General features: G+C 45.6%; 2 protein-coding genes and 1 long non-coding RNA gene across 3 annotated transcripts; all 3 read right to left on the bottom strand.

The window, feature by feature from the left end:
- Window positions 1-2218: 2218 nt before the first annotated feature.
- Window positions 2219-5283, bottom strand: LOC126521643 (uncharacterized). The gene is made up of 2 exons (XR_008610316.2): window positions 4750-5283; window positions 2219-2370 (listed from the first exon to the last, which is right to left on the bottom strand). It is a non-coding gene; the product is annotated as an uncharacterized lncRNA (long non-coding RNA).
- Window positions 5284-5321: 38 nt separating this feature from the next.
- LOC126535678 (uncharacterized) lies at window positions 5322-8691 on the bottom strand. Its single transcript, XM_072289287.1, has 3 exons — window positions 7564-8691; window positions 5418-7474; window positions 5322-5367 (listed from the first exon to the last, which is right to left on the bottom strand). Exons 1-3 carry the CDS (start codon window positions 7759-7761, stop codon window positions 5322-5324), a joined length of 2301 nt encoding a protein of 766 aa, XP_072145388.1. The 5' UTR covers window positions 7762-8691.
- A 2145-nt stretch (window positions 8692-10836) lies between these two features.
- Window positions 10837-14819, bottom strand: LOC140219373 (uncharacterized; the record flags this gene model as incomplete). The annotated part of the gene is made up of 1 exon (XM_072289146.1): window positions 10837-14819. A coding segment is annotated over one exon (1011 nt), but the record flags the coding sequence as incomplete, so codon positions are not given.
- Window positions 14820-23012: the final 8193 nt, after the last annotated feature.

Here is a 23012-nt window from a genome sequence, read left to right as displayed (position 1 = left end):
AAAAAGAAATGGGCATGGGCCGGACATGTAATGAGGAGGGAAGATAACCGATGGTCATTAAGGGTTACGGACTGGATTCCAAGGGAAGGGAAGCGTAGCAGGGGGCGGCAGAAAGTTAGGTGGGCGGATGAGATTAAGAAGTTTGCAGGGACGACATGGCCACAATTAGTACATGACCGGGGTTGTTGGGGAGTATGGGAGAAGCCTTTGCCCTGCAGTGGGCGTAACCAGGCTGATGATGATGGTTAGAACATTGGGCCATTTGCTAGAAGAAGGATTCAATCCCACCATCAGTCACACACTCCTTTATAGCCTTATGGATGTACTTCACCCACTTTGGAGGTGGGTTGAGTGTGTACGATTGTGTCACTGTGTGCATGAAATCACAAGTTTGTGGGAGGTACAAGTTATAGGAAGGTCACTTTGATAAATAAGTATGTGCAAGATTACACATGCATAGAAATGTCACAATCATCACAACCTATTGCATACTTAGACAGTTAGCAGTGCTATGTTTTAGTCTAGTTTTTTTTAATTTACTTATGCTCAATGGCTGGAGAAACATTAGCGCATGCAAAGAATCCTCGAAACAGAATTCTGTGACACTCTGCACATGACCTATGGGGTTAGGCATGGGGGAAAGGGGGTGGGTCAAGTGCATAGTTTCACCGCAGCATGGTAGGATGTTTAGTGGGGCAGTCAACGAATAAATTTTTGCGCTACGAGTATGTTAAGTGTGCTCTACCAACTCTGAAATGCCAAGGAAAGAAGTGTGTAGTAACTTTCACATGATTATTTACAATTCTGTCTTGGTGCAGAGAAAAGGCACTTTAAGCCATACGGGTTCACTTTATGGTGGAAGCCTTAGAGTACCTAGAACAGCTACACGTGACCTGAAGTATCCAAACAACAGGGTGATATGAATTTCAATGTGGCAAAGCATGCTGTGTAAGTCTTAGTTTTTATTGGTTAGCTTAGCTTGCAGCGAAATAATAAAAAGCCATAAATTTCTAGTCGCTTAATCACGAAATGCTTGAGTTGTGCATGTTTACGTGTTTTCTCCACACCACATTTTTTTGTAGCTTTTCCTCTAGATGTTTAATACAAATGAGCTTTCACTTTGCTACTTATTTAATTGAAAATTGTTGCATGCTCAACAGTGTTATAGTGTAGTGGAAGTCAGTATGTGAACAAAGAATGGGAAGGTTTATTTAGGTGAGTGCTCTACCCCAAGTTATACCAATTGTGAACTTGAAATTATTTTTATCCCTCAGATATGTCACCTTTTCATACCCATTTCATGTAGTGAAGCAGGTTCCCTTTATACAGCTCTTTTAATCAGCGCAGATTTCTCTGCTGCATTAAAGTAACATTTAGATGGGCTACAGTGTCGTGCACCATAAAAATGTGCTGTATTCTTTCAGTCAAACAAACTAAGAATAACTTTGAATTAATATTGAGGCTGTTTTCAGGTAACATTCAAAATGCCCTTTTCTAGACGTTCACTGAACATCCATGTAATATGCACATGTCTTGCAGCGAAATGCCTATGGGATACCCAGAAAGTGTTCTAGAAAAAAGAAATGTATGCATAGTGCATGCAAAAATGTAATTTGGATGACTGAATTGTGTTACAATTCTTTAGGTACAGGGGCCCAATACTTGATCACCCATGCAACAGTGAAAGACAACCGAACAGTAAATGTGTGTTGTGTTTTTCAAGTTTATTGCAAAACAGTGTAATCTGGACTTGAGTGTTGGGTTGTTATAGAGTGCTGCCCTTTAGCATGAATTTTTTAAATGCTGTCTCTGTTCATTTGTGTTCATAACCAATAAAAATTGTAGACAAAGCTATACCTTGCCTCAATTTTGACAGTGACAAGCACCTGATCAAGGAGGAGTATTTAAAAAGACTCGCCTAGGAATTAATTGGCACATACTTAACGTAGTTAGTGCAAAAGGAAACGTGTGTAGGCTAGTTTGTTCTTCAACATGGAAGCCAAGTTGTGCTGCATAGCTGATGCAAAATATTACTAAATAAGAATGTGAAGGCATTCAAGATGGTGCACAATCATCTTCTGTGTTTCATATTAACTATGCAGTGCAAGTTGGTTTCATAGCAGGTGAGTGTTATGCATCTGCAAAAAAAAAGTTATAGCTTATATGCTGCACTGGCCTGTTACATACACAATGCCAGCTTTGCAAGAAAAGAAATATGTATAATCAATCTTTTATTGGCAGAACCATTACAGCAAAATATACAAGTCTCATTTTCCACCTTAGACAATAGTGTAATATTTAGATAGAGGTACAGACGCTCCTGATGACTTGATGGTAGTGTGAATGCATGCAGCTGGTACATCAGTGGACCTGTACAAGAGGGAAAAAAACGCAGGTGAAGTACAAAGGATTAAAAAGAATCTGCAACTTGCATTCAGAGATGAACATGTCACTGTGACAACCCGAGTGCTGCTGTTGAGGATTTTCTTAGCCTGTTGGTCCGCGGGCACAAGTGCCTGTCTTGCATGAAGCTGCTTAGCGCAGCTTCATGACAAGAGTTTTCTCTATCCGCCACCCGAGAATGCGCTCTGTAGCGGTCAGGCTCCGCCGAGAGACTTGCGGCAACGGGAAGGTAATGGGGCAATGTCAGTACAGATTTCGGTTGCTAAAGCAGTACCAGACCGATGGCAAGCAAATTTTGTAACACAGTTGAATATCCAAAATACTTGCTACTACTTAGAAGCAGATTGATCAGGTTTTCAAATTGAATAATACAAAGTGAACCTGCCCACATTAAAGTTTCAACCACAAGAAACACATTCCTGACGGATTGTTGACGCCAGCTGCCATCGTCAAGAATGATGAGATGCTGGGGTTGATGCTCTAGATGCTGAATTGTGCCCACGTCAAATCAAATAGCCGGCCAAAAATATGTTGTAAACTTGTTCCTTGTGGTTGGGCCTAAGCAATCCCGATGCCTCAGGTAACCATAAAGCAGTTGCACAGCTGCTAATGGATCTAAGTTAATGCATCGATAATTAACAAATAAACCTCTTAACAGCATCGAAGTATACAGGCATATTGCTAACGGGGCTCTGGAACAATAAAAGTTTCACATCACCGGTTTGTGTCAGTGTTTACTGCTAGCTTGTAGATACACTGAAACCCGATTATAACAAACTGGCCTATGCACTAAAGATAGGTTCCTTATATCAGGTAATTCTTCAAATCCAAATGCACCTATAACGAAAGGAAACAAACTTTTGTATTGTGTTTGTCCTACATGAATTTGTTGTCCTCAGTGGAAAAATTAAGTCAGAGTTACCTGCATTTTTGTAAACAAAACCATGCATAGTAGACAGCAATCTTTAGCCTTAAACAGCTTGCCAGTCACTCAAAATAGAGACTCGATAGGAGCTTGCTTGAAGTACACTGCTGGTATGTTTTCGAGTATTCTAACATTTAGGCAGTATTTTAAAAAAAAGTACGAAAAAAAAGGCCTCTGTTACAAGTGAGTGTTTTGCATGAGTATCAGTCAGGAAGTTTTGTGTGTGCAATATACAGGATAATTCACTTTATGCTGGTTTGTTATAGTCAGGTTTGGCTAAAGCCGTACAAAGAGAAAAATGCTACGTACTACAAGTGTGGATTTTTTCCTTGGCACTAGCCAAACATGAGTTAGAGCACACAATTATTTTTTTATCCATATTATCTGGTAAAAGGCGAAGGCATTCCCTGTGAAAGGTTTTTGAACAGTATGCACAAGAAATGTCCAGTACTTTTCTGCCATACAGCGGTTGCCTGCATACACAATGCAACTCATAAATACAATCTTTTGGCCGCACACGAGTAGTGGGGGAGCTTGTGAGTGGAAAATCTTCCATGTTGCCTTTTTGTATGCATTTCAGCAAATGTCTGCGCAGCATACTCTGACTAAGGTTTAAATTTTCTGGTCTCCAATCTGATGCTAAATAATACATATTTGCAATTGCAAACAAGCCACAGTCAAGCGTGTTGCACTGGTTTTGTGCCCCTTTAGTGCCAATGGTCAGCGTTGGTGACTGCAATTTTAGCATGTGACAGATTTGCCTGATGGCATCAGAAGGAGTACCTTGGTCAATTGAGTCATATACAAAGACTGTGTTTTCATCAGCGTCAGCATTGGTTACCGTAAGCCAGTGATTGGGATTTCGGACATGCAAGATTTGAATAAAAGGGCTTTCTACTTTAGTAAATAGTAAACGATGGCCAAGTAGCACATCTTGAAAGCCATCCCAGTGAGGAAACTTTTTATGAATCAAGTATTGTGCTACAATAATCATGCTGTCTGATATTGAGGTGCCCTGTACTAAAGCATTTAAATCGGCATCTGAAAGAGAGTAGCGTTTGCAGACATTTAACATGTCTGCTGTCACCATTGCAAGGCTTACCATTTGCTTTTGCGATGGCAAAAACTTACGCTTAACAGCTTTGACTTTCTTTGGCCGTCCTCTTCTTGCTTTTACCAAAGGTACATTAAGTTTTGTACTTTTCGAATGCCTGCAACTGCTTGTAGCAGTCAACTGGGGTAATGGAGCTGGTGTACCTTGTAAGCTAACTGTAATTTGATTACTAGGAAAGGTGGTTAAGTTTCTGAAGAATGCCTCGCATGATGCAAGTTTTTCCATTAGCTCCTTCTCACCACAATTAGATAATACATTAGCCACAGTCTTGGACATTTCACAAAGCCTCTTGTAGGTGTAAGAATACTTTTCTTGAGCAGTGTCGAGCTTCACAGATGGCAGCAGCTGAATGCTGCTTGTCACCACTGGTGTGGCACTTGAGACCATGCAGCTGTCACTCAGGAAATGATCCTTACACCACCTGTCTGGTATGCATGCTTTGTCAAAAAGGTCTTGCTGGGCAAAATGGCGAGCTGCTATAATGTGTGCACAAGGCAAACTGTACTGATTATAAAAAGCACACATGCAACGCGTCAGGCATCATGAAACACTGTGCTCAGAACTTGCTGAAGCCACTACATAAGAATTAGCAGTGGAAGTAACCAAATAACCTACTTCTTTAAACCGTTCATACTGCTCAAGTACTTTACTTGTGGCCTCAGAAATGCAATTACGGGCCAAGGCTAGTTGAAATGGCTCGCTGACATCATTTACATTTAAGTTCAGCTTCATTTCCTTAAACTTGGAAAATTGTAGAGACAAGAAATCCTTCTCAATATAACTTACTAATGCTTCTAAATTGCTTGAACCAAATGCATGCTTGAAGTGAGATAACTTTTAATTTTTTGATTGTGACACTCAATGCGATTATTCGTGTTATTACCAAATGTAGGAAGTTTCTGCCGATATGCATGTACCCACATTTCTTTACAGGAGTGCCAGTTCTGCATGTAATAAGAAATAAAATCTTTAGACGCCATAGCTTCTAGCTCAGCAAGCCTGTCTAAGTAGTCCTGCACAGTGAAGGAATAAACAATTTTTTTTAATAGAGGGAGTAACTGATCACGCTGCAGTCTAGCTTTCTCATTGACTTTTTGCTGAAAGCATTGCAGCACATGCCATGTACACAACAAAATTTCAGAATTAGGAAGAATCTTGGTCAAAATGCGTAGCTCGTTCATGTCTTTATCTATCATGACTACTCTGCAAGCAGATACAATGAACGGGTTAAACTCTGCAAACTTGGCAAACATAGCCTGCACAATTTCAGTCGTTTCATTCTGCAAAAAGGCATAACACACAGGTCTCCCACGACCTCCACCATCTTCAACCAATATAGAGTACAAGATATAGCCTTCAATGTTTACTTTATATGTTCCATCAATAAATAAAATCTCTGGGTACTTTTCCAAAATCTCACGCATGTGCGTTGTCTGAAGTAACACAAATTGCAGGTTATTACTTTGATTCTTTTCATAGTGAACGACCCAGTTTGGATTATTTGCTAACAAGGTGTCTATTTTTTCCAAAACCATTTGTCCGTGAGCCTGCTCGTTGCGAATAGGAATAGAAAACCTTTGCTTGTAATTGTTAACATCTTTTGTAGTTAATTTCTTGCCCGTTTTCTGTTCGACCAAACTTTTAAAATACTTTGGGCCAATATTACATTTGGCAAAATCAAAGAATTCTACCTTCTCTGCATCGTTTAGAAGCCTGCTTTGAGGATACAAGTCATAATACTTCGTGGCGTGATTATGCTTAGCTTGCAGCTTGGTTATTTTGTAGTGAAGAGTAGGTGATTTGCACAGGCTTACTGAAACTGCCATTTCACAACCAGTACCATTGTATGCTTGCTTGGGTCGCTTTCCTGTGCCTCTTGGTTTTATAGCACGACCATGAACACAGCTATATGAAATCCTAATATACTCAAACTCTTTAGATTCTGTTGCAAATGGACTTCTATGAGACCTACTTATTGTGACTATGTGCTTGCCCTCCCTGCACCATTCATCAAAGCTTTGCCTGAAAGAAATAAAATTATCAAATGTTGCATTTAAATAAACTTTGCTGCCTCCACCATGCAATAAAGTGACAGTGTTAGGAACTCTGGTTGTGTTAGCACCAGCTCCTTCACAAACAGCCTGGGCATCAGAGCTGGCAGGCCTGCAGCTGGATGTCAAAGCAGCCTCACAACACCTACGTCGCGTGGGAGCAATGCACGCAGCTTTGTTAAGGTCACCAGCCTCTGTGCCAGGATTGCTCGTCATCTGCCCTCCATCTTGCATTGTTTCTGACCTACAGCATTTGCAGACAATGACCTCATTTGGAACACCATTTATGACAGGTCTGCACTCAGCCATAGCAACTACCAAGCAGTCTTTATTCTGCCTGCTAGCCACATGCTGCACCTTGCCAAAACTATCACAAATGGCGTCATGAGGGGCACTGGCTTGTCCTTCAAGCTTGTTACCAGAGACAGCAGAAGGAGCAGACTCAGACTTTATACTGTTAATGCATGTCTGTTTCTGGCTAACAACTGCTTTCAAAGGTGAAGCGAACTTCAAGAACTTGGCAGCTGTCACAGCAAGAACTTTGCCTTTCCTGTCTGCAGCCAGGTCACAGCTCCATTCTTGCTTGTGCAGTGCTGCAGCCTTCCGCCTCCTCCTCGATACTACCACTTTCCGCTCCCTGTCGCCACAGTGGGAGACAGCCTCTGGCACAGCTGCTTCTTGAGCACTGGCCTCTCCTTCCCCCACAGGTGAGCACACAACAGGAGCACTCTCATGCTTTTGTGTGGCTCTCCTAGTTTTCCAGACACAAGTGGTGCTTGCACCTCGACCAGGGATCATTGGCTCAGCAGACCTCCCCTCGGCTTTTCCCCTACTTGGTACACTTGTGCCATGGAAAGTGGGGGAAGGCAGGCTGTCCCAGGTGAACCAAGCCTTGCTTCCCTTGCAACGGACACGGACACCGCCAACAAGTGAAAATCCAGCACCTTGAAGGGTTCTGGTAGGCTGGTTGGTGCCGTGCCTCTGCAAGGGAGCAGTGCTGGCTTTCCAGACAGGAGCTGGTGCTGTGGAAGGTCCACTTGCTGCATGCGAAGAAATTAAAATATGCAAACCAAGCGGGGGAAAGTCAGCCTCGGAGATGGCAGGGATGCTGTCCTGCCGAGTCCAACTGGTCCATGAAGAAGGTGCCTGGGTCTCCTTGTAGGACTGCTGGATGCGGCTTCTCTCCAGATGGATGGACAGGGTGCAGGCCCCCTGGTACAGGAAGTCTGCCAGCACCTTGTTACCAAAGCGGCTCGGGTGGACACCATCTCTGCTCAGGCAACTGGGCCAGTTGTCCACGAGACCACCCAGGAATGTGTAGCCGCACTCGTGGCAGTACTGCATCAGGGCACTGTTAATCCTTTTGTAGTTACCATTCAGGTCATCCAACCATGAGGACTGAGCTTCCCATGAGCTGTACTGATTCTGCCCCCGAGGAAGAATGGCAGAAAAAGCTACATGCACCATGGGATTTCTCTCAATGATCCCCTGAGCGAGCTGGCGATACTTGTCCATGCACACGCTGACACTGTCAACAGTGTTGTTAGTGCCAACGTGCACAATGACAACATCAAAACCAGCTAGCTTGTCAGCAATCATTGACAGCAAATGCTCAATCCTTACTCCTCTATGCGCGGCAACACTGACTGACAAACTACGACGCGATGGGAAATACTGGTCCGCGTATTTCACCATCGAGTCACCGGCAACCAAAACACGTGTCATGTTGCAAGCAGTGCAATCTAAAATGACACCTAGAAGAAAAAAAAAGACTGCGAGAAAATAAATCTGAGCTTTTTTCACAAACGAAAGGAGGCTACCTTCTAGTCAGCACTATATATACGTTGAATCAGGGAAATCCGCGCTAGGGTTGAACAAAGCAAGAGGTCGCGAACAAGGACAGCAAGATCGGCAAGTACGCGACTAACACAATCAAAATACCATCAAAATACTTATTAGAATAGATATATATAACGCTAGCAAATATAAGATAACCCTGCAAAGCAGCTTTCGCGCATATAAAAGGATGATGTCAAAGGCTTGCGAGAATGCAGCAGAACCAGGCCTTGGGTCCAGCACCAGCGGCAGCAGAAAAGCACGACCCGCAAGCGCGGCTGACGGGATGCGTACTGAATGTCACGTGCGAACAAGCAATCAAACCACGCGCCCTCGAAAAAACGGAAATACGCGTGCATGTGACGTTGACGTTTAGTGACGTCACTTCCGTGCGTTGCAGGAGTCGATCCTGTGTGGGGTCGTCTGGGGAGCACCGCGTTGCAGCAGTCTTTGCCATTTTTTTTTACAAACTTTTTCCTACATTTAGCGAAGCATGTTTATTACATAAGATAAGCCATAAAATTATCTTTGCTAATTAGCTACTGTACTTTTCATGAGTAAGTTTACTGTTTTTGTAATTATAAACGCAATAGCGTTCAGCATCGTCGATCTTCCACGTGACCCCTCGCCTGGTTTCAAAATTTTTTTCGAGTGCATGGCGGCACGGATTCATTCGTTCGTACACTTTTAGACTGGTTGCTTCTTTGTTGCTAAAATTAGTTTATTGTGATTCGATGTCTCGCGTTACTTAACTTGGGGTGAAGTGATGTGTTTGCAAGTGTACATGTAAGCCCGAAAGCTACGTTTCGGTCGTAAGCCATGCGTCTGCATCGAAATGGGAACCGTATTCTGCGACTAAGGACAGCAGTACCGGTGAGTCGTTTAATATCGCTGCCTGCATAGAGTTTCTCACATAGTGAGAAACTCTATGGCTGCCTGAATCCTTAAGTAATATTGCTCTCGATCGTTAACGAACTAGATGCTGCATTACATATGGGCAGTTAGGACCCTCCGTTGCTGTTTCCGAAATAAACGTTTAGTTGCGAATTCACGAAAGAGAAAGCGATATCGGAACGCGCGTCACATTTTGTATCTCGCAGCCGTAGCCGACAGAGTAGACTTATCAATGTATTTTTTTTTCGAGTCCGCCTGCAAGTTCTTTCGTCCGCAGAACCCAATAACCCTTTGATAAACTGAAGCTAAAGTATTGAATTTATTGTATCAAACAGTTGGACGCACGATAATTCACCCATATTTCGTACCTGCTGGTTCGAAATGTTCTTGCTGTTTAGTTTGGTTTACCTGAGGACATTTATTTTTGTAGTAGTGAAGCGGTTCATCGCGTTCATGCAGAAAAAGAATGCATCATTGATAATAGCTTCATGTCTTTCATGCATTTGCTTGTGAAACCAGCAGTGTGATCTCTTCTATTGTGTAAAATGAGCGCACAAATGTTCTCATTTGTGATCATAATAATACTTAAGCTGTTGACACACATTGTAGTTAGGTAGATACCAAAGTTATGAACAGTGGCAATATTTATTTAACCCCACAAAGCCCAACATATCATTTTTGATAAGCTGGATTCGATGCCTGAAAAATTTCATTTTGTGCTATAAAACCAAGGTACAGCCCATACTAGCCTTTTCGATATTCTGGAGAGAGTGTTCAGTTGTCAATAGTCCAGCAAATGAATTACTAATTCGGTAATCATCATACTAATTCATTTTACTGAATTGTAATTTTGCTGTTTTCTTCGTACTTGATATACTCTCTGTGACCAGAAATATGTGTTAGCAAGTATTTTTTTTTTTTTTTTTGAAGTTTCTTTGACGTGGGACGGTGTGCATTTGCATGTGTTCTGCAGTCACAAACCATTACAGTGTCACAGTTTCTTGCATTTCTGTTGTAGCGGCGGATGCCGCCCAAGTACACGAACTGCTAGCAACCAAACAATCCGGTTTATTGCCACATACAGTCATATATATACACATAGCGACACTGGTGCCTCTGGCGGCAGGTGATCCCCAAACCGGAACCGAAACCACGTATACAACATATTCCCTTTCTTATAAAAAAAAGACAGCTACATTGGTTAGTGATTTAGTAGTGGTAGTACGTAGTGCTCTTTTGCAGAATTATATTTACAGTAACAACAATGTGCTTGTCTTATGCACTTAATACAAAATTATAAAACAAAGAAAGGCAAACAAGATGCAACTCCATTTATGTCCATATTTCACAACGTCAGCAAACTCAACACTCGTGCAGATTGAGACAGGTTCATGTTCACTGCAAAACGTGTCTTTCTGTACTTAGTGTCCATAGCGGTCTGGAGGTCGTCTATTCCTTGATGGCTGTACCCTACGCTGAGGTCCCGATGCTTCTGAGAAACCACTGGCGGCAGGCGAAGTCTCTTCCGGCTCACAGCCGGTCACTGGTGACATAGGCGGCTGCTTCGCAGCAGTCACAGCTGAAGTTCCGGTTGGCGCTTCTGAAACGGGTCTCTCCAAGGTAGGCGGTGAGCTGCTTTCCCTAGCGGTGTCATTTGTATCACTCCTTTCCCCCCACCCACAGATAGATGCAGAAGCTTGTGGCATCCTTGACAACTTTGAAGTGTTCCACGTTTTTCCATCATCAAGTTGGAAAGACGATTGCCCCTGCTTTGTTATCACTTTTCTTGGGCGGCTAAAAGCGAGGTCACCTTTAAAAGCAGTTGTTTGTCTGCGTACTCGTACAAGGTCACCAACATTCACTTTGGTTTCCCTTGCGGCCCTGCGAGCGTCTGTGCATAGTTTACTGGATTGCTGCTTTTGCTTCACCCGCTCGCGTAGGCGGTGGAGCTCTGAAGTACGGTCGGTTGCAAATATTGCTGACGGATACCCAACGACATCGAGCCGAGTCCGTGGCAGACGTCCATGCAGGAGAAGTGCTGGAGCAACTGCAGTTGTGGCATGTGGCGTACAACGGTAAATGCCCAAGTATTCTGTTACCGTTTGGCGTAAGGGACGCTGCTCGAGTGTAGCCACTTGAACAAAGCTTTTAAAGACTCTGTTGAACCGTTCTACCTGTCCGTTTGCTTGCAGGTAGTATACGGACGAATGCCGCAAGCGGATGCCGCGATCCTGCAGAAAAGCTTGGAACTCTCGAGATGCAAACTGTGGCCCGTTATCGCAAACTATTTCCTCTGGGTAACATTGACGTGCGAACACTGACACCAAGAAGCCTGTTACTGTGCGTGTTGTGGCTTGGTTGCAAAAGTATACTTCGGGCCACTTAGAAAAGTAGTCGACCAGCGTGATCGCATATCGACAATCGTGTGGTGCTCTCTCAAATGGGCCAACAATGTCCATGCCAAGCTTTAGCCACTGTTCCTTTGGTAAGGGGACCGGGTTCAATGGTGCAGCCATAACCTTCGTGCTCTTGTCCGCTGCCTGGCATATACTACACGTTTGAATAGCTAGCTCGACTTGCCTGTCCATGGCTGGCCACCAAAATTTTTTTCGCAGACGTGCTTTTGTTCGTACAATTCCAGGGTGAGCCTCACGAGCAGCGGTAATTATCCGCACTGTAAGTGATGCGGGAACCACAAGGCGTTTGCCACGCAAAATCAAATTGTCCACCACTGACAGTTCATCGCGAAATTTGAGGAAAGGTTGAAGCTCACCCGGCAGAGATTTTTGCGCAGGCCAGGACGATTCAATGTAGGCCTTGGTTCGTTGCAGTGTGCTGTCTTCCGACTGGGCCTGTTCAAACTCTTCCCTGGTAATGCAAGAGATATAAGGGCAACTGATACAGTTTCATCTGGTAAAGTCTCTTCTTCCTGAGGTGACGCAGGGAGACGAGAGAGCGCATCTGCTACTCGATTTTGCGAACCCTTCCGGTACTTTACTGTATAGTTGTACTGCAGTAGGCGCTCCGCCCACTGTGCTATCCGCAAAGGACGTCTTCCTGGCCCTTGAGTAGACAGCAATGCGACCAAGGCTTGATGGTCAGTAAGCAACGTGAAATGGCGTCCCCACAAGTAAACATGCCACTTCTCGCACGCCCAAACACACGCAAGCGCTTCGCGTTCTCCTACTGAATACCTCCTCTCTGCAGATGAAAGTGCTCGAGAAGCAAAGGCGACAGTGTGTAGTTTCTCTCTCTCCACCTGTTGGAGAACCGCTCCAAGCCCACAGTCTGAAGCGTCAGTGGAAACAACAACTGGAAGAGATGCATCGAACATCCGCAGAACTATATTGGACGCAAGTGCCTCTTTCATCTTTCGAAAACTGGAGTCTACCTCGCCAGACCAAACAAATGGTTGCCCCTTTCGAAGCAGAACGCGCATCGGTTAAACCATATTGGCAAAGTTGGGAACGAACCTAGAGTAGTATTCGACCAGTCCCAGGAACGATCGAAGGCTGGCTGTATTGGTAGGTGCCGGTGTATCCTTGATGGAAGCAACCTTTTCCTCCAGCGGAACAATACCACTTGCTGTGATCCTGTGACCCAAAAAATGAAAGTTCCTGCGTATCGAAGATACATTTGCTGTTCAGTTCGAGTCGTCCCTCTTTAATGCGTTGAAGTACTGCTGCAAGATTATCTATGTGCTCCTGCCGGCCCCGCCCAAAGACTATAATGTCATCTGTATAGAAGAGCACGCCCTTACATCCTTGCAGGACTTTGGACATCATACTCTGAAATGCAGAAGGCGCGGAAGCCAGTCCGAAGCACACTCGTTTAAAACAAAAGAGGCCTTTGTGAGTTATAAGTGCGGTCAAATCGCGACTCGCAGGGTGAAGCATGACCTGGTGGTAAGCTGATGCGAGGTCTAGCTTAGAAAAAATTTGTAGCCCCCACTAAACTATGCAATAGCTCTTCTGTATGAGGAAGGGGAAAAGCTGCCTATTACGACAGCTTTGTTTGCTTGTCGAAGGTCTGCACAGAGGCCTCTTTCTTCTTAACGACCACAATGGGTGACACCCATTCAGATGCCTCCACCCTCTCTATCACGTCCAGATTTTCCAACCGATGGAGCTCTTCCGAGACCAATGGTCGTAGCGAGAGCGGAAGGCGCCGAAGTTTGGATTGCACTGGCTGCACCGTGGATCGCGTTTTGACGTGATGCACAAAACCTTTCGCGAGGCCAAGGCCTGGATCGAAAAGAGATCCAAACTCGCCAACTAATTCCTTTGGGAGGTTAATATCCTGCACGGCTTTCGTCGGGTCAGGGCGCTGTTCCCTTCGAGAATTAGAAGTTAGCGTCGTTTCAAGGCATTGCAGAGATGACCCATCAATCTGTAGACCGAGGGCCTTGATGGCATCGATACCCAAGAGTGAGGTGCCTTGTTCTACGACGTAGAAAAGAAGGCTTGTTGTGCTAGCTTTGTACGTAACGTCAGCGAAGAAACAGCCACGAACCGGAATTGGCTGTTTTGAATAGTCCAGTAACCGAACAGTCGGGGCCAAAAGTACTTGGCCTTCCAAATACTGCTTAAAAAGATCGTGTGCAACAATGGAAACTGACAACCCAAAATCTACAAGGAAAGTTATGTCCGCACGGCCAATCGAAACTGTGACGTGAACAGCGGAGCGAGCGGCCGTCGTCACAGCCAGAATGCTCAAAACTTCCTCGCTCGGAGTCTTGGCTGTCTGCCTCACGCACCGGAGCGGAGCCTCGTTTCTGGCAAACAGAGCGGAAGTGACCCATGACACCGCAATGGTGACAACGCTTGCTTTTGGCTGGACAGCGAACTGATGCTGCATTGTGCTGGGATGAACCGCAGCGGTAAGAATGAGACTGGCGGTTGTGCGACCGCTTCGAGCTCTCGTCGGATTCTGATGTACGCGTAGGCGTATTTCCACGAGTATTTATGCGTCCAACATCTACAGAAGGAAATTCTTGCAGATCATTGTACGCCTGCTCAAACTGCCTTGCCAGTAGTACTGCTCTAGCGAACGAGAGAGACAATCCTTCAAGCAGAAGACGCTCGCGCAAGCTCCGAGACGAAATACCAGCAACGAACTGGTCACGCAGCAAATCTTCTTCGACAGGAAAAGAGCATGTAGCAAAAAGCTCCCGCAATGCAGTGATGTACTCATTCACTGATTCACCAGCTTGCTGAACTCGCCTACTGAAACGATGCCGTTCGGCAACAACATTGCTTGTTGCCGAAAAATGAGCGTGCAGAGCAGCGACTGCGATATCATACGACGATACTTCCGGCCTTGTGTCGCCTGTGCCCTTGCTATCTTCCGATGTTTTCTCAGTAGCAGTTTGCTCACCGAGCTTGACGTTGTCCAACGATGGAAGTAGTAATGTATAAAATATGCGCTGACCTTCTACGCCGAGGCTGTGAAGAAGTAGTGCTTTGCGACGATCCGGCGTGCAGTCAGAGGCCCCCGAAGCAAGCAGGTAGTTCTCGAAGATGCGGAACCATTGCGGCCACGCAACAGCAGGTCGACCAGGCACAGGCAGGAACGGGGGCAGCGGCGCGAAAGCAAGCGGCGAAAGTCACGCCCCCCGAAATGGTCCGACCCTCGTCGCCAATGTTGTAGCGGCGGATGCCGCCCAAGTACACGACCTGCTAGCAACCAAACAATCCGGTTTATTGCCACATACAGTCATATATATACACATAGCGACACTGGTGCCTCTGGCGGCAGGTGATCCCCAAACCGGAACCGAAACCACATATACAACAATTTCACATAGCAAAATTGGTCTTTTTTCAATTTCTGATTGAGTCAAAATTTATTTTCCAGACATGCAGTAAAAAGGAACAGAGCCTGTCCCAAGCACGCCTCAACCCAGTCAGTTGACCCAGCTCCACTACCCAGTGAGCACGACTCCGCCAGTTGTCGTTCAAGGTGCGTTCACAGCTAGTGTGTGGCAGTGTGTGGCTAATTGCCGATGTTCATGCCTGTGCTGTATCTGATGTGTTGCTGTTCTGTCCCAACAGAGCCTGTCCCAAGCACGTCTGAACCCAGTCAGTTGACCCAGCTCCACTACCCAGTGAGCACAACTCCGCCAGTTGTCGTTCAAGGTGCGTTCACAGCTAGTGTGTGACAGTGTGTGGCTAATTGCCGACGTTCTTGCCTGTGCTGTATCTGATGTGTTGTTCTGCCCCAACAGAGCCTGTCCCAAGCACATCTTGGTCCTCGTCACAGGAGCTACCATCTACGCCAACAGGAAGAAGCCGGAGCCGAATCCGCAAGGCTTTTACACCACGAACTAAGAAGCGGATACAGAAATATTTGGATGAAATAGCAAGCCTACGGAGGATGGTGTTAAGACTGAAAAGTGCCTCGGCCTACATTCCACCAGCACAGATATTGGCAGAGTCATCCAGGTACCTCAACAAAGACTTTTTAGAAATTCTTCGTGTTCAGATGCACCTGCAACCCATGAGCAAGCACGGACGATGCTGGCCAACAGAGTTCCGCCAGTTTGCACTTAACCTCTCTTTCAATAGCCCAAAAGCATACAGGTACCTAGCGAAAACCCTTAGGCTTCCAACAGTAAAAACATTAAGAACCTGGCTGTCGGCAATATCGCTCAAACCAGGATTGATGCCAGAGATTCTGGATGTTGTGAAAGAAAAAACAAAAAATTGGGATTTGATGGACAGGGCATGTGTCCTTATTTTTGATGAAATTTCTCTGAAACGAAACCTGCAGTATGACTCTAAGCATGATGTTGTTCTTGGTTATGTTGACAGTGGCACTGAAAGGTCTGGTCGTGTAGCAAACACAGCACTCTTGTTTCTTGTGTCTGGTACAGCGAAGCAGTGGCTCCAACCTGTAGGTTTTATGATAGGTGACGGCACAGTTCCTTCTGAAGCCATTTTGAGTTTGCTGAGACAACTAATAAGTAAGCTGAAGGACAGTGGTCTCCTTGTAAAGGCACTGATCTGTGACCAAGCTGCCAACAACTGTGCACTTGGGAGAGCCCTCAAAATAACCCCACAAGATCATTTTTTTGAAATGGATGGGACGAAAATATACTTTATTTTTGATCCGCCACACTTATTGAAGTGTACTAGGAACAACTTGCGGAAGTATGACCTCAAGGTTGGCAAGGATGTTGTTTCATGGAAACACATACTCAAGGTATACGAGTACACCCACCACTTAAAGCTCAAATACCTGCCTAAAATCACTAACAAGCATTTGTACCAGACTCCTTTCGGCAACATGAAAGTAAAGTTCGCCTCGCAGGTCTTCAGCAACAGTGTGTATTTGGCAATTGAGGCCTTCATTGCTTTTAATGTTCTGCCTCCTACTGCCACACACACGGGCAGCTTTGTAGAAAGGATGGACAAGCTATTTGATGCTTTGAACAGCTCTGCAGTACGTATAAAAGAGCGAAAAGTGAGACATGCCATGACCTCGTCCACAGAGCACATCGAATTTTTAAAGGCTTGCGTGCCTTGGATCAAGTCCTGGAAGTTCGATAGCCCTCGCCGGCCTACGACTATATATGGATGGCCGGTAACAATCAAGACAATCTTGTTGCTGTGGCAAGATCTGCACCACTCTTTTAATTTTCAGTTTTTGCTAACCCGGCGACTCAATCAGGACCCAATTGAGAATATGTTCGAGCTCATTCGGCAGCAGCATGGTTACAATAAAACTCCAAACGTCTACCAGTTTTGTGCCGGTCTACGGCACATTGTTGTGTCAAAGCTTTTCAAGCTTTCTGACAACAGTAACTGTGAGGAAAACAAGGGGTTTCTTTTAACTTAAGTCGCTGCAACTGACCAACCTTAGCAGCCTGACTGAAGGGGCCCCTAGCTCCGCAAGTGCTGCTTTTACAGAAGGGCTCTCCGAAAGTAGTGTAGAAGCAAGTGATGACGTGCTTGAGTCAAACATAGTTTGCTATGTGTGTGGATATCATGCATTCCTAAAGAAAAGTCAGTGCAGCTTGTGCCACGACCTCCTGAAGGAAAGCAACCAGGACCTTGCAAAACCTAGTCAGTTATTTATGATGTTTAAAGCTGTTCTCATAAGCGGCAAATCCCTCGGCCATTTAACTGTTCCAACTGACGCAGTGTATGCGTATGTCGTGAAGCTTGAGGACAAATTTACACACGCAGTAGAGGCTGTTGTACACCATCAAGGTGTTACAAGTGAATTGTTTTCCATTGTGGCAGAGGAGACCGGCAATCTGCCATTTTGTAGTTCAGTCTGCAAGCAGCAATTTCTGCAGCTCTATGTCCACCTTAGACTTCTTTGGCATTTGCGGTTGAAAAACCGGGAGTTAAGCTTGTTAAAAGCACCTAAATCTGCTGCGAAAAGAAAACTGGAGAAGCTGCAGTAGGCAACTGTCGGGGTGCCTTGCAAAAGTAAAGGTAACACTTCCTTTCTTTTTCACTTCAATGACTTGTGGATTTTGGTTTTCTTTTCTTACTTAGCTTCCTCGCCTTGTCAAATTCCATTTGTGTCAAGTATAAAAGCTTTTTTATTCTCAATTATTCTTCGAGCCAATTCTTCCCCCTCATCCAAACGTACAGGTCAAGCAATTCTTGATATGTAGCATTTGCCTTCTTGTTTTTGGCCTCCATTGCTTACAGAGCGTAGTGGCTTCCTACTTAAATGCAAGATTTCTCATCCCCATATTGCATTGCTGGTGTCATCCAGAATTGCTCTCCTTGCTGGGAAGACGGCTTTTGCCAGGTACTGAAGCAAAACAGGTTCAAAACAATCTGTTTCCACTGCTGGTTGTCGCTTGTTACCAGACCGCCAGGTGCGACGGAAGGCAAGCACTATACCTGTATTCTAACGGCTGAATGTGCCGCAAGCCACCCATGTACGCGAATGCTCGCTGATGCCATGTTGATGTTAACCAATGTATAGAGTATAGAGTGAACCTTATGCGAGTGGTACGCTGAAGTGATTGATTGCAGAGTTTCGTTGAGATGCTGTCCTTCTCGGTCATGGTTCTCGGATGTGGCGGCCTGGTCAGTTGCATTGGGTAGCAGTCTCTCGAGGTAAGCACCTGCTGCTGCAGTTTGCACAGTGACATGGACTCCCAATTCACATGCACCGTGGGCAAATTGTGCTTGCGGCCTTCCTCGGCGTCCCGGTCTGGCATGAATGGAGACCAGCATACGTGCTCGCATGGTCTGAAGTGCGTGACGTTGATAGCCACGTGGGTGGAAAGGCCCACAAAAGTGGCTGCCAGAGGTGATGCCCACGAAACGAACGATGAACACATTGAGACAAAGTGGGGCGCGAAGTGCGAGCAACACTTTAGCAGCTCCCGAAAGAACAAAAAGAAACATGCAGGTTGGAAAGGAGTTTGAACTCTAAAGTGGTGGGTAGTCCATGTTACTGTGTTGGCTGTGGCAGCAGATGCTCGCATCACCCGATTGCTTCGCAATGCAAGCTGCTCACTTTCAACGGCAACTGTCGGTTCAAACAGCTGGGACGCTCTGTCCAACCTGTTTGCACTGCTGGTTGTCGCTTGTTACCAGACCGCCAGGTCCGACAATGAAGTAGGAGCTCGCGTTAGTTATTCCAGCGTATCTCGACATGCAAATTTTATTTTTGTTGTTGCACGAGAATGTACAGGGACACTGCTTTTCTTCTGCCAATAAAGTCGCACGTCCAGTTCACTCACTTGTCTTGTTTGTATGGGCGTCAGTAGAGGCTCTTTGGTCTCCTGACAATTAGAGCGCACCAGCTACGTGGCAGCCAAAACAAGGCATGCCGCAGAGCCATAGAATGCATAGCCAGCAGGCGAGCACAGCGCGTACCAGCGCACGCTACCGGCGAGAAGCGGCCAAATTGGATATTGCTCTAACAAACAAAAAAAAAAAGGAACTGCGTTTCCGCTTCCGTGTTAAGAGGAAGCTTTAGCTCGGGCCCAACTCCGACGCGGCCTATTCAAATACATGTAAAACGCAAAAACGTTTTTGTGAGATAACCCCCGGACCAATATTGATGAAATTTGTTGCATTTGAAAGAGAAAGTTAAATTCTAGTGACTGTTGGAAGCGGAATTTCGATTTAGGGCTCGAATTTTCTTAAAATGATTTTAAAGTATTTGACCGTTTGAAAATAATAGAAGCACGAAGTTTACAAATTCATAGCTCTGCATCAAGAACTGATATCGCGGTTCTGTAAACGGCATCCATTAGATCATTCAAAGCGGACAAATTCAATATGTCATTTTACATCTTACGTGAATTTGTTACGTTGGTTACAACGGTTTTGCAAAAGTTGTATTTCCCTATGATTAAAATTTTTTTATATTCATGTGTAACATATCAATTTGGTCCGCTTTAGATGTACTATTAGATGCAATTCACAGAATTGTATTATCATTTTTAGTGGTTGAGTTACAGAGTTGTAAACTTGATAGTTTCGTTTTTTGAAAATTTTCGATTTTTGCCCATTTTTAATAAAAAATTTACGACCTAACTCAAAAATTCGAAACCAACAGTCACTAGATTTTAAATTTGTCTTTCAAATGCAACAAACCTCGTCAAATTTGGTGCAGTGGTTGCCGAAAAAAACGAATTCTCCTTTTACATGTATTTAGATAGGAGCACTCGAGCTAAAGCTTCCTCTTAAGCTTCGCCATCTGGCGTCCCCCCCGCTAAGTTCCATGCGCTGCCGCTGCTTATTTTCGTACCACTGCGGAAGGTACAATTTCCTTTCTCTAATGTTAGTCTTTATTCTATGTGTACACTTCGGCACTAGACTCTCCGCAAGTTCTTTTCTCGTGCACGTAGTGCAAGGCTTTTGATAGCAGACGACACATACGGCTCCGTGGCCATGCGGATGTTGGTAGACGGCGCCTGCTATTAGTAACGCAGCACGGACGCCAGTTTTTTCAGGATGTGTACGCAGCATCTTGTTAAGGGCGCTTTCCGGGTTCAACTGCTGCTAAGTGCACTGAAGGCCGGCATTTTCCCTCAGGTCACTGTCGTTTGTATTAATTTTCACGAGCTTACCGCTACCTCGACGTTAAGTTTGTGCGAAACCACATCGTTCAGTCGTTTGAAACGTTGTGCCATATATGATTCAGAAAGGTGTAGAAACCACGCTTGGTCATGCTTTCTGAATAATGACACACCAACAAAAGAAAAGCCACAGCCGCCCAGTCGCAGCAGACGAAGGCCTGTACGTTTCTGCACTTTTGTCCTCAATTTGACCGCTGCACCGAAAGCGCTAGTGTCGCGCTACACTCACACTTCAAGAACTGGCACTGCACTGGCACGACACTTTTTTTTTGAACTAGTGCAAAAGGTGCAGCCAAATCGAGGAGACCTGTTCATTTGAGGGATCGCCAGTCGTTTGCGCGCAGGCGCGAGTAAGAGCGGGCGTGAGAGAGAAAATCGGGGGGCTTTTGCTCCGTGAATATTGGCCGCGAGGAGTTACGGAGTCGCCATCTATCGGTAGCGCCTCGCTGGCGTAGTATGAGGGTTCACGCGGCGCGCTCCTCATAGGTTTTGCTGTCAGCGCTCACTGAAAACACCACGCGGAAGCTCTCCCGGACATTTCTGTAAGTACGTTCGAAACGAGAGAACTTTTTTACTGTCTAAATGATAATCTTGGGCAAACTGAAAGCACAGAATCGTTTACAGACGCTATCTCTTTACCGAATACGTACAGTGAACGCCACTGCGCGCGGTCGCCGCGATGGAGTCTCCCGAACCGGCTTCTTGCGTGAAATGTAGGCAAACGCCGAGAGCAAACTATGTGAAATATGTTCCTATAGTGTTTGTATAACTAAATGGAGTGTAATAGAATGAAGCCTCAATGCAGCGATCGCACAGATTAGCAGCGACCGACTGCGCGTCTGCATGCTTGTCCGCGCACTGTTTCGCTTTCGCCGCGTGCGCATTTTCGCACCGTGCCATGAGCTTTAGGCCGCAGAATATGAGCATTTGACAGTATACAAGCAACCATGGTTGCGTGCGCGCTTTCAGAGCTGTTCAAAAATAATTTCATTGTAGAGACTTCGACGCCTACGATGTGCCGTCGCGACTATTCAATCTTTTTTTTTTCTAAATTCTTGGACGTTTCAGTATTATTTCTCGAGTTGCGTCGCACTGTATGTTTATCGGTGTTCTCAGCGTGCGATTTCCCGCTGCTTAATTTTTTTTTGTAATCCAGTGCATTAATTCATAACACAAACATGACCATATGCCATGCTTTTTTTAAATGTGCTTCTTATCGCTCCCTTTCCACTCCAGTGAACTTGCCAGTATCTATAGCATCGACAAGTTCATAGATGAAACCGTCATGACATTAGTCGGGCAGCGGACTCAGGCGAGCGTCCACTCCAGTGAACTTGCCAGTATCTATAGCATCGACAAGTTCATAGATGAAACCGTCATGACATTAGTCGGGCAGCGGACTCGGGCGAGCGTCTCAGTGCGCGTTTTCCGAACACCGCAGTCCCAGCGCCGTAGCAGAAATATTCCTCGCGTATGTGCTTGCTGCATACCCGAGTTGTAGCCGATGGCTGTCTGCCGGTTTTATGTTTCGCGAGCCAAGCTTCACGCAGCTTCTTGTCCTGCGGCTACGTATGAAGGCTGAGACCGGGCTCCGTTGCGTACGTCCGGCACTGCGGCCCCGAGCAGTAGCCTACCATGTTGCCCGCCTTCAAAGGCAGCCACTACCTATTGTAGTGCTTTCAATCCTTGTAAAGGAGACACTCGAAGCGGGAAAATCTCGCCACTAAATTAGGGCCGCAGCGTACGAGGGAATTTAAAGTCGTTTTCAGCTCGCTTCGGCGCTCCCGAAGCAGCCGACGCGGCCGCTATGTCCACGTGATCCAATAGCACGTCACGCCGACGGTGGCGCCAGCTTTTCCAGTGGTGGAGGTCGAGGCCAATATGTATCTCGTCAATATGTACGTCCCTGCTTAGGTACATGCGTCTCCCCGCAGGCCGGCTGAGGCCGGTGAACAATAGAAGGCAGCATCCACGTGACCCTGCGTTCCCGGATGTTGGTTCCCTAAGTTGGTTTCCGGCCGGCGCTGGGTGCACGCACGTGGCAGCAGACGACCCCAAGTGGGGTTCGCTGCTGCCACGCATGATGACGTCACAAAAAAAAAAGTTTAATATAAGAGACATGAAACGCTGATATTTTGGTTTTATTGTTAATTATACTGCGTTTAAATAGATAAGTCGTTTTACTTGACGCCGTGTTTTAAAATCGAAAATGACTGTCGGCGTTTACACGCGCGTGCACGCAGTGGGGAATCGCTGTGGTTCCTAGTGGCCGTGTTGTGCGTGCTTAGTACTGTGTAGGATCTGCTAGTACGAATAACGTTGCTGTTACGAAGATAGGCAAGCTTTCAAGGAACTGTACTGTATCCATGAAGTGGCACTACATATCGCCTGCTATCGATTGGGGGTTTCGAAGAGTCGTGGTGGCACTGCGCCGCCGACTGCATGGTGCCGGCACAGATAATTCGTGTATTGCGGCGTGTGTTGCTCGTTTTAGTTGTGAGTGCGTCTTCTGATAAAACTGGATGCCATTTTGCGCTTAAACACTACGTAGAGACATTGCTCACGATCCACTGCTCGAAAATGCATAAGTCGCACACCAGTATGCATTGACGGTCGATATAGCATGCATATATACGTTTCCTCGCTATCTTTCTGTAACCAAGGGACCTTGCAAAATAGGAAAGCATTTTGTCGATGAACAAATTTCAATCATGCATTTCGTGCCTC

The sequence above is a fragment of the Dermacentor andersoni genome, chromosome 7, assembly GCF_023375885.2.
Source record: "Dermacentor andersoni chromosome 7, qqDerAnde1_hic_scaffold, whole genome shotgun sequence".
Taxonomy (NCBI): Eukaryota; Metazoa; Arthropoda; class Arachnida; order Ixodida; family Ixodidae; genus Dermacentor; species Dermacentor andersoni.
The sequence above is the reverse complement of the archived record's forward strand: the minus strand, read 5'-3'. Positions and strand labels throughout refer to the sequence as shown.

Excerpts from the sequence above, each read along its gene's own strand:
- LOC126535678 (XM_072289287.1), bottom strand. The coding sequence starts at position 7,761 with ATGGTGTCCACCCGAGCCGCTTTGGTAACAAGGTGCTGGCAGACTTCC. Across the intron at positions 7,475-7,563 it reads GGCTGACTTTCCCCCGCTTG|AGGCACGGCACCAACCAGCC; the intron begins GTTTGCATATTT and ends GCTCCCTTGCAG. Across the intron at positions 5,368-5,417 it reads GCTGAGCTAGAAGCTATGGC|AAATGTGGGTACATGCATAT; the intron begins GTCTAAAGATTT and ends ACTCCTGTAAAG.